The sequence below is a fragment of the Pristiophorus japonicus genome, chromosome 9 (genome assembly GCF_044704955.1).
Source record: "Pristiophorus japonicus isolate sPriJap1 chromosome 9, sPriJap1.hap1, whole genome shotgun sequence".
Lineage (NCBI taxonomy): Eukaryota > Metazoa > Chordata > Chondrichthyes > Pristiophoridae > Pristiophorus > Pristiophorus japonicus.
The window spans coordinates 224,371,482-224,383,411 of record NC_091985.1 but is presented as its reverse complement, the minus strand read 5'-3'; the positions used below and the strand labels follow the sequence as shown (position 1 = coordinate 224,383,411).

At 45.6% G+C, this 11,930-nt stretch overlaps 2 protein-coding genes across 2 annotated transcripts in view; one reads left to right on the top strand and one right to left on the bottom strand.

Annotated features, from left to right (window-relative positions):
- Positions 1 to 700: 700 nt before the first annotated feature.
- Positions 701 to 11,930, bottom strand: part of LOC139273791 (gastrula zinc finger protein XlCGF71.1-like) — a 74,518-nt gene continuing 63,288 nt past the window's right edge. Inside the window, exon 3 of the mRNA XM_070890888.1 lies at positions 701 to 726. The gene's annotated coding sequence lies outside the window, so the exon portion shown is untranslated. The remainder of the gene's footprint in view (positions 727 to 11,930) is intronic.
- Positions 4,269 to 7,730, top strand: LOC139274168 (zinc finger protein 239-like; the record flags this gene model as incomplete). Its single annotated transcript, XM_070891206.1, has 1 exon — positions 4,269 to 7,730. A coding segment is annotated over one exon (606 nt), but the record flags the coding sequence as incomplete, so codon positions are not given.

The following is an 11,930-nucleotide window of genomic DNA, read 5'->3' as shown; positions in this document are numbered from 1 at the left end:
ATTACAAAGAGCCTCTCTCTCTACATTTCCACCATGTTTGTCAGTCTGTTGCAGTTATAACAGACTTCGGGTGTACCCCACTGTTTCTAATTGATGGGGACTGCTGGCAGTTGTTCCTTTTTATGTGTCCTGATGGATGCTGTCTTCATCACATCTACTATCAGTTTATTTCATCATTTTCTCCGTCAATAGCCTGGTCCATTTACTTAATTGATAATACGCGTGAGTGATTAAAACGAGGGTTTCCTCCTTTTTTGTTTCTTTTCCGACTCCCACCATTTTCTTTGTTCAGCGGGTGGGTCATCTGGTTCCAATTTTGTTTAATCATTATTTCAATAAGTTTTCAATTTTTGTCTGCTAGGTAACGTGTCAGGGATCCCTGGTCCCCACTCGAGTTTCTCACTTCCCATGGCTATAGGTTGTCAGCAGTACGTCCCTTACTTATTCCTCACGAGTGAGACCGTTACTTGCAAACTTATCAATTATCAATCGCAACGTTACACAGACACGCTTCTATATAACCGATCGCAATTGTTTCACCTGGGATCTTCCGCTAACTACTTGAAGTCTCGGCCAGACCTGCAGATTCGGATCTCTCAGGCAACTGACATCAGACAGATTTCTGCCCTTTGTCCTAACTGCATGGTAATTTAAACTTATTCACGCCTTTGACATGGCTTCCATCATCCGGTGTCCGCCGCCCGCTTCAGATCCTATTCGTGATGCCTATTGTATGGAGTATTTAAAATTAACACTCAACAATAGGTCTGGGTTCAAAGATTCAATATTACAGGTACCACTTTGTGATGCACATCATGGTACAATATCACCTGAGTTGAGATTACCGTTGGCCCTGGGATGTGTTTATGACGAACAATTCGCTTTTCCCACAAATCTGTTTATTCGTTGGAGAAGGAGCCTTTGGATGAGTCTTTTTTAAAACTCTACTGCTTGTACAACTGCGCTCCCGTCCTTGATATAATGGACGGTTATAGTGGTATGATTACCATGCCACTGTAAATGTACCCCTATCCTATACCCTCGTCTGTCCTTACTTCTACCATTCACGATATGTCTCTTACTACATTGTGAAGTGGCGGGGTTTGCGAGGTATGTCTGTGGACAGGAGGTAGTTCCAAATCTGGGACCCGAGGAGATTTTTCTAGCTCCCGTGTCCTGTCCACTTCCCTTTGGATCATACTGTACCTGATTAGGTGGAGGTATCCCATTAGGCACCCCTTCTTCCTCATTCCCCTGGAGAGGACGAATCCCACTTCTGAGATTTATTCTCAGATGTAGTCGCTTACAGTGGTGTGCCCTCCTGACCCCTCAGGAATAATCCACTCACCCCTTTAAACAACATCGCTTCTTTCCGATGGTCATCTACTTAAAACAAAATAACGCACAGAATCTCTGGTGATTCTCTTCAAATTAAGATTTCCAATATTCAAAAGGTATCACCCACTGAGTTAAAACAGTTCACAGCTGCCTGTGAAAGAGTTAACTTCCTTTGTTTCGAAAGCTGACAAACACAGACACCATTAATCATTGTCGACTTCAGCCTGCAGCCTTTTTCAGTTTAAACTCTCCAGTTAAGAATGTTACTTTTATAAAGTCTCCGCATTTTTATTCTCAAAATAAACATTCAGAAAAACATCTTTATACATAATAGTATTTCATCCTTTTCTCCCCAGTTACACATTGGTCAGAATTTTTTTTAAACCATACCAATCATTAATGTGAAATGCCTTATGTCCAGAACTAAAGACTCTTCACACAAGTTACATCAACCAGAATTTGATCATGGCCATAATAAAAGTCTGGTTTTTAATAGGTTAATTAACCTCAGTAACTCCAATATTAAACTTCCCAATGCCACTTTGAAAAGGGGGAGGGGCCACAGCCAAACAAAGGAACAATCGCACATGTTTTCCTAAAACTTTACTGAAACGTCAAAGGAAAACACGAACAGTCAGAAAGAAACATGATCTTCCCTTTTCTCCTTTTGATTCAGTCATAACTATTTATCCATTATTCCTTAAATCAATTTTCAATTTCTGATCCCTATCACATCTCCTCTAAACCTCCCTTCAATTACTTTAAACCTATGCTCTTTGGTTGTTGACCTCTCTTCCCAAGGAAACAGGATCTTCCTATCACTCTATCTAGGCCCCACCTAATTTTATACACCTCAATAAAGTCTCCCCTCAGGCCTCCCTCTATTCCAAAGAAAAGAGACCCAGCCTCTCGAATCTTTCTGCACAGCCAAAATTCTCCAGTCCAGGCAACATTCTTGTAAATCTCCTCTGCACCCTTTCCAGTGCAATCACATCTTTCCTATATTACCTGATCCTTTCGTTCCATCTCTTTATTTTGTTCCCGATAGCAGCTAATACTACCGTATGAGCCCGGTCCCCTTTATTTCTTGGCTGGCACTCCCACCATTTTGCCTGCCTCTCCGGTGAGTCGTCTCGTTGCCATCCCTTTTTCATCATTCCCTCAATTAGTTTCATGTTTTTATCTGCTAGCATTTTCCCTATAGATCCCTCGGGTCCCCAGTCATATTCGCCGGCCATTTCTAAGATTGCTAAGGGGCTACCTTTCTCTTAGTGGGCTACTCTTGTACCTCCATCGCGTCTCCTGACCGATACTTGTTCGTTAGTACCGCACCCCAGTTGTGACCGTGTTAGAGCCTACTCATACCCCAAGTCATACTTATTCCTTGGTCTTCGTCCTCCCCGTGGCTCATTTATTTGTTCTTTCTACAGGTTTCCTCCTTTCCCGTAAAGAGTGTAACAGCTCTAACTTGTAGGTGGTATTGAAAACGTACTCACTCCAACAGCTGCCACATCATTTTCGGGCTAGCGAGACTGTATCCTGCCGAATACGCCAGTTGATGGGGAGAATCGCCCTTCTCCTCAACAAGCCCGGATTCAACAGACGAACACCTTGGATAAGTTTCAATTACTTTAATTCCAACATGTGAAGGGGGAGCATCTCACTTCTCAGCCCCTGAGAAAGGATCTCCAACGAGCTGTTCAAATTGCACCTTAATTATACAGGGTTTAGCACATGGACAGACCTTAACAGTGACGTGGTTGATTGTACCAACGCATGATCAAATACCCATTTGTTCCCTCCTTCCAAGTGTCACTCACCTTAGATTATCTTGCACCCTTGAGCCTGAGGTCAACGAGTGATCATCTTGTGTACGTGCAGTTTTAAGCATACCTTCAACGTGTGGTCATCTTGTGGCTGTATGCGTATGTGCAGTTTTAAGCATACCTTCTGTTTAGCCAGCTCAGGGCCTACATAATAGCCAAATAACATCTTTGATAATCAATCTTGCTCTTGCAGTCCGACAGATGGACAGGGAGGCTTCATAAACAATTGGTGTACGCCGCAAACTGGGAATAATAACCTGAACTACCGGTGTTTGCAGCTTCGGGGCTTTATCGCCCTCTCTCCGGCCGTGCTGGACTCCAGTCGCCACCTCGCTCGGCTCAATCTCACTCGCACTCCCTCCCTTTAAATCTAATCTCCAAATCACCCCGTCAGCAGCGGCTGCCTCCTATTCCTCCTTCACTCTGGTCGGATATATAGGTATAGATTAATGGTGATGTAGATCAATAATTCCCTTTTATTGGCAGTAATTCAGTCACAATTGTGGGCCGGGCATTGAGATGCCGACTTCAGGGGAGGGAGGGGAACCAGTGAGTATAGAACTGAACCCAGCCAGAGTCAGCACCTTCAGGGGAGGGAGGGGAACCAGTGAGTGTAGAACTGAACACAGACAGAGTTGGTGGTGAAAACTGGAAGTGGAGCTGTCTTCAGACGTGCGATGTGTTTGAATTTCAGAACAGTGAGTACGGAGAGTGTATGGGACAGGGATTTACAGCTCTGGAGGAACAAGACAGGAAAGAATGTTCCATGGAATCTAGAATTGTCTGTTCTGAATTTCTGTCCTGTACTTGACGTAATTATTTTTGTAAACTCCTTTTCCAGGGTATTAGAAGGGCAGCATTTGCAGACAGGAAACTCAAACCAAACATCACATCAAGATCTGACTGAATCATTCGATTCATCAGGACCTGAATATCATCGGCCTTTGAATATTGAAGGAGAAATGTTTGTCTGTTCTGAGTGTGGGAACAGATTTCAAACATCAGTGTGACTGGAAAAGCACCAAGACACACACACCCGAGTGAGAGTGTTCCAGTGCACTGCCTGTGGAAAGAGCTTTAACCAGTTACACAGACTGAAAAAACATTGCACCATTCACAGCGGGGAGAAACCATTCATGTGTTGTGTGTGGACGAGGCTTCAACTTATCATCCAACCTGGAGAGACACAAGAACACTCGCACCACAGATAAACCGTGGGAATGTGGGGACTGTGGAAAGAGATTCAATTACCCGTCTGATCTGGAAGTTCATCGGCGCAGTCACACCGGGGAGAGGCCGTTCACCTGCTCAGTGTGTGGGAAGGGATTCACTTTGAAATGCAACCTGCTGACACACCAGCGAGTTCACACTGGGGAGAGGCCGTTCACTTGCTCCAAGTGTGGGAAGGGCTTCACTTGTTCATCCAACCAGCTGATACACCAGCGAGTTCACAGCGGGGAGAGGCCATTCACCTGCTCCATGTGTGGGAAGGGATTCACTGTGTCATCTAACCTGCTGGCACACCAGCGAGTTCACACTGGGGAGAGACCATTCACCTGCTCCGTGTGTGGGAAGGGATTCACAACCTCATCCAACCTGCTGACACACCAGCGAGTTCACACTGGGGAGAGACCGTTCACCTGCTCAGTGTGTGGGAAGGGATTCACAACCTCATCCAACCTGCTGACACACCAGCGAGTTCACAAGTGACTGGAAGGATTGGATTCTACTTTTATTCCAGCCTGAATCGTATCCTTTCTGACAGTTGGGGTTTCTTTCTGCAAATACTGATTCCCCCTATAACTGGACTGGAGTTTAATATTCTGGATATTTGACCAATTAATAAACGGGAAAAGGGTCAGATAAAATCATGTTGATTTTGTTTGCATCCATATTTCACTGTTTAAACGGTTTTCTTCAAATACTGAAAACTGCAACAAATGGAGCTAAACTTTCTTGAACCATTGATAAAATGAATTGAATCTGCAGATTGGTTTGGGATTTCTCTGGGATGGAGCTGGAGATGATGTGCCTTGAAATACCGCCGGTGTCCAGTAGATGGCGCTGTCTCTCCAACTAACTCTGACTGAGAGGAGAGTGACTGCCCCCGAGAGCAGGAGGAATGAGGGCAGCTCAGGGTCAGACACTGAACATACTGCCCCCCACAGGGACATCGCACACTGCCCCCCTCCCTGGGGCAGCTCAGGGTCAGATACTGAACATACTGCACCCCCACAGGGACATCACTCACAGTCCCCTCCCTGGGGCAGCTCAGAGTCAGATACTGAACATACTGTACCCCACAGGGACATCGCACATGGCCCCCTCCCTGGGGCAGCTCAGAGTCAGAACTTGGGGCTCAATTTTCCCCACCATTCTGTGCTGTTTTTTTTGAGCAAACTAAAATCTTCAAGTTTCCTCAAAGTTTCTGCGCCATCGTAAATCACTTGGGTACGATTTTTTTTTAATGCTACGATTTTTTGATGTCACTGGGGGCGTAACCAGCCGGCTGTACCATTTCTTGCCATTTAAGCGAGTTTGGCCAACCATGATTTCTTTTAAGATGGTGTAGTGGACCGCGCTGAAAAACCTTCTGGGCTTTTAACAAAATCAGTCACATAACAAAATCGGTGCAGATAAGACGCCATTGTTTTTAGCCGAGGTTTTGGAGGAAGTGAAGGAGGCATTAATTACACAAAATGAATGCATGATACATGTTCATTTTGGAGAGTGAAAAGGGAGAAACTACATTTATTTGAAAGTCTAAGTGAAAATTGTGACTTTTGACCAAGTTCCACCCCACCACCGAACCTCCCCTCACCGGGCTCGAGGTTCAGAGTGCCGGCCGGCAGCATAGCTCCCTTGGCTGGACACAGGAGCTTGGCACTTGGCTTCAAAAGAAGCCCGAGGGGTGGAAGCCGAGCCCCAAGCTCCTGTGTCCGGCCGAGGGATCGATGCTGCTGGCCGATGTTCCGACCCTGTGTGCCTCGAGCCCGGTGAGCATCGGAGACGGCACTGAAACATTTCTTTGCACAGCAACAATGAAAAATATTAAATATTGCCCCCAGTCACCATTATAATGTATATTTTGTGTCCCAAATGTCTGCCTTGTGAGCTTTGCATCACCATAGAAACCGAGCCTAGTGTTGTGCATGCGCAGACCAGGGTGTGGTCCATGACTAGGGCATTAACCTTAGAGGGAAGAAGGTGTGAGTGCTTTCTGCTACTATTTGCATTGCGTTTCAAACTTAGAACAAATAATGTGGGCAATATTAACAATGCCTTACTCAGTAATAGCCTTCTGCATCATGGTGATGCAGAGGAGACGAGTGATACGACGGCATCACATCAGGAACCAGAGAGCACGGCGGATGATGGCCAGGAGACCTTACCCAAATCGGGTATAGAGAGAGAGAGAGGCGTTCATACCTGCACCTGAGTGAGGCAGACTGCATCAGAAGGCTGCATTTTCGAAAGGAAGGTCATAACAGATCTGCGAATTAATCAAGGCAAACCTGCAGCCTCGAAGCCTGAGGAGGACTGTATTCTCTGTAGAAGTGAAGGTTACTGCCTTCTATGTCTCTGGCTCTGGCATCAACTGGGAATGTATGCTCCATCTCTCAACATCAAACACATCTGCATTCAGCAGGTGACTGCTGCACTGTATGCCTGCAGGAACGACTACATCAAGTTCCCTATGACCGCCCAGGCAATGCGTGACAGGGCTGTGGGCTTCTCCAGGATTGCTGGTTTCCCCAAGGTACAGGGTTGCATTGACGGTACACATATTGCCTTGCGAGCACTTTTGGATGATTCCGTGATGTACAAGAACAAAAAAAGGTTCCACTCACTGAACACCCAGCTCATCATGGCAGTTGATGCCAGATGCCCAGGGAGCACCCATGATGCTTTCCTGCTGCGTGAGAGCGCTATAATCTGCCATTTTTCAGCAGCAGCCACAAGGTCAGAGCTGGCTGCTGGGGGCAAAGGGTACGGCCACGTCACCTGCCTGATCACCCTTACCCCACCACCCCATGCGTAACCCGGACAGAAGCCGAGCGTCTCTACATGTCCCACATAACGCGCAGCGTCATTGAAAGGACCATTGGCATACTGAAGCAGTGTTTCCGATGCCTGGATCACTCTGGAGGTTACCTGTAATATGCCCCTGAGACTGTCGGTCAGTTCACTGTCATGTGCTGCATGCTGCACAACTTGGCCATCATGAGGCAACAGCAACTGGAAGTAGAAGAGCCACCTCAGGCGAGAGGGGATGAGGATGATGACGAACAGGCTGATACGAGGAGGAGGTGGAGGAAACCATGCAAGTACCTCAACCCCCAGGATGACGGTGGGGGTGGGTACCGTGCACCTTTTACTATTGCTCGAACCTTCTGTCAGCAGCTAATCCTTGAACCCTTTGCTACAAGAAGGCTCAGCGGCACGTTTCATAATTGACCATGTTTACTGTTTGGACATGTTCCATAATGTTGTGTTGTGTTAATTGAAGAAGTAATGTTAGTGATTCTGCTTTAATTGAAAAAAGAATTACATTCGTTAAAAATGTTTACACTTGTACTTAACTTTAATAAAAATATTTTTGTATCAAATTTTAAACTTTTCAGTTAAGATCACTTGTAAATTTACATCACTTAGAAAAAACTTTTCAATTGAGATCAGTTAAATAACAATAACATAACAACAACAGCAGCAAACACACTTTAGCTGCAGCCATCTCTCCTCCCCTTATTCTAAGACTTGCCCTTGTTGACTCCACCCTTGGCTGGAGGTGGTGGTGCAGGCATTCTCCCGCCGGTACTAAGCTGCTTTTTTCGAGCATCTTGGGGAATGTGCATTTCCTGTTGGTGGGGATGGACAGACAGCAATGTGGAAGGCCCGACTTGGGTCTCTTCAGCTCTTCCTCTGCGTGTGGATGAACCGACACACTGCCTGAGGTTGGTCTGGAGTTTGGAATGGGAGTGGCAGCAGTTGATTCTGTCAATTGCCGCGGGGCAATGACAGCCTGGGTGTGTTCCCTTACTGCAGCAGCTACCTCCGATATCCCCTCCCTAATCCGCCTCAAAAGCGTATCAACTACCTGTGACATTCCCTCCCTAATGTGCCCCGACAGTGTTCCCATTTCGCGCTAGAGTGCTATTACTTCTGCCGACAGTCCCGCTATCTCATCACCCACCCCACTGATGGTTTCCAGGCGTGATCGGGTAATATCAATGCACTCCCTACTCATTGCCATGAGCTGAACCATGTCTGTTGCATCCTGCATTTCAGGAGAGCACTGTCGAGCTCTCCTTCCCCTCCTCATCCTGGGTGTGGCTTGTTGTAACTCACTGGGACCCACAACCTCTCAATGTGGGACACCATGAAATGTCACATCACTCGTAGCAGTCTGGAAAGGGGCTGACACATCAATGGGTGGTACTACCTCCTCCAGATTCAGTGTGACAGTGTCACGATTGGGGGCTTCCCCCTCCCCCCTCACCCCCCTGCTCATCCTCGTCCTGCTCTTCCTCTGGAAGCTAGGCATGAAAGACATGATCATGTTCAGGGTCCTCTGTGTCTGACTGATCTGCGGCATCAGGTTGTGCTTCCTCAGGGATGGGCGCAACTTCTGCAAAATATAACAGACAAGACAATGGGTTAGTAGCAGGAGAGAGGGCAGGGTGGCATGAGTAGGGTCACACAGCGCAGGCTCATTTGAAGGAGCACGATGAATGAAAGCATGTTGCATAAACTGAAGCGTTGCTGACAGAGTATATCCCATGAACTGAAGCATGGCTAACCCGTGCAGTACTCAACATTTCACCAAGCCAGACTGTGGAATTTGCAGGACTTACCCTCTCTCTGGTGTCTGGGCCCAGCTTGTTGACCTTCTAGAGCCAGCACCAATCATACCAGCGACCCTCGCTTCCAGGGGTGTCAGTGGGTGCAGATTTGCCGGACCTCCTCCAGTTCGATTTTGCTCTCTGTTATGTGCCACCTTCCTCTACAAAGACAAAAATAACTTTTTAGAGAGAGGTCTGTCTGCTGTGGTGGGTGGCACACACACATGGTCACGCTTACAATTGTAATTCCAGTGCATAAATGAAAATATTACTTACACCAATTGCTTGGCCAAGGTCCTGCCACTTTCTACACTGCTGGCTGGTCATCAGGGTGGTCACTATTCCACAGAAATCTTCTGCAACTTTGTCCCAGCATTTGTTCATTTCTTTTGGCTTTATTTTAACTTGACCTTTGTTCTGAAGCTCGTGCCATCGGCCCACAATGACAGAAACCAAGGCTTCGACTTCTTCTGGTAGGAAATTCTTGGTCCTTGTCCCCTGATCCCATATTGCAGCTCTGATTTTTCTCCTCACAAGCAAGTTCTCACACACAATTGTCTGTTTAAAAACGGCTGAATGCAGACCAGGAAGTGTACTGTGCAAGCGCAGGCACACGCGTCATGTGGAAAAGGGGATTTGTATTTGGTGCATGTACAGAAGGCTGCCTCCATTTTTCAGCTCGGATCTTGGGCTCCACCGACAGAGCTTTAGGACAATCTGCATCGCGCCAAATTCAAAATTTAAAACGGCAAAAGTTGCAACTTATTTTTGTCGTAATCAGGCACAAAAAAATCGACCGTAACACTTCACCACCGCTAAAAATCGGCAATATGGAAATTTGAGCCCCAACAGAATGGGAAGGAGAGGATCCAGTTTTCATGGGCCACGTAGGAATGAATGACATAGATAAAACTAGGAATGGGGTTCTGCTGAAAGAGTTTGAGGAGTTGGAGTCCAAATGAAAAAACTGAACCTCAATAGTAATAATCTCTGGATTGTTACCTGAGCCACACACCAATTGTTACAGGGATAAGCAGATTAGAATGTTAAATGTGTGGCTCAAAGAGTGGTGTGGGAGGCAGAGGTGTTGCTTTATGGGGCACTGGCACCAGTACTGGGCAAAGAGGGAGCTGTTCCGTTGGGATGGGCTCCACTTGATCTGGGCTGGAACCAGTGTCCTGGCAAATCAAATAACTAGGGCATTACACAGAGCTTTAAGCTAATGAAGTGGGTGGGGGGAGAATTCAGGAAAGTATAAGCATGGTTTAGATACGGAGAAAAGGCAGCAAGAGAAATGTCAAGGCTCTAGAGCAGAGCAGAGTTTTGGGTAGCAATAAGCAGAGTGGGTCAGGAAGGGACAGAGAGAGTAACAAAGGTAATAGGGCATTACTTACTAAGGTGACATCGGAGAAAAATAGAAAAAAGTTGAATCTAAAGACACTATATATCTGAATGCATGAAATATTCACAACGGAATAGACGAATTAATAGCAGATAGAAATTAATAGGTTTGATTTAATAGCCATTACAGAGACATGGTTGCAAAGTGACCACAGTTGGGAACTAAATATTCCAGGACTTGCAACTTTTAGAAGAGATAGCCAAATGGAAAAGGAGGGGTAGCCCTGATAATAAAGGATGGGATAAAGACAGCAGAGGGAAAGGATCTTGGCTCGGGAAATCCAGAAGTAGAATCAGTTTGGGTGGAGCTAAGAAACAGCAAGGAGCTGAAAACATTGGTGGGAGTTGTTTATAGGCCCCCAAACCGTAGTGGTACTATAGGGCACAGTATGAATCAGGAAATTAGAGGTGCTTGTAACAAAGGTAATACAATAATCATGGGGGACTTTAATCTGCATATAGACTGGGGAAACCAAATTTGCAGTAATAGTGTGGAGGACGAATTAATGGACGGTATACAAGGTAGTTTTCTAGATCAGTATGTTGAGGAACAAACTAGAGAACAGTTTATCTTAGATCTAGTATTGTGCAATAAGAAAGGGTTAATTAATAACCTTGTAGTAAAGGGGCCCATAGGCAAGAGTGATCATAATATGATAGAATTTTACATTAAATTTGAAAGTGACTTAGTTAACTCTGAAACTAGGCTCTAAAATCTAAAACAAGGAAACTATGTAGTTATGAGGGGGGAGTTGGTTAAGGTAGATTGGGAAACTCCATTAAAAGGTATGATGATAGAAAAGCAATGACTTTCGATAAGGTGCCACACAAGGTTATTAAATAAAATTAGGGCTCATGGGATTGGGGATAACATACTAGCATGGATTGAGGATTGGTAAAGGGACATAAAACGGAGAGTAGGAATAAACGGGTCATTTTCAGGTTGCCAGGCCAAAACTAGTGGGGTACCACAAGGATCGATGCTTGGGCCACAGCTATTCACAATATATATCAGCGATTTAGATGAGGGGACTAAATGTTATATATCCAAGTTTGCTGATGATACAAAGCTAGGTGGGAATGCAAGTTGTGAGGAGGGTACAAAGAGGCTTCAAGGGGATATAGACAGGCTACGTGAATGGACAAGAACATGGCAAATGGAATATAATGCAGAGAAATGTGAAGTTATTCACTTTTGTAGGAAAAATAGAAAAGCAGAGTATATTTTAAATGGCGAGAGATTAGGAAATGTTGGTGTTCAGAGGGACCTGGGTGTCCTTGTACACGAATCACAAAGTTAACATGCAGGTACAATTAAGAAAGGAAATAGTATGTTGGTCTTTATTGCAGGAGGATTTGCGTATAAGAGTAAAGACCTCTTATTGCAACTTTATAGGGCCCTGGTGAGACTGCACCTGGAGTATTGTGTACAGTTTTGGTCTTACCGAAGGGTATACTTAACATAGAGGGAATGCACCAGACTGATTCCTGGCATGAGTGGATTGTCCTCTGAGGAGTGATT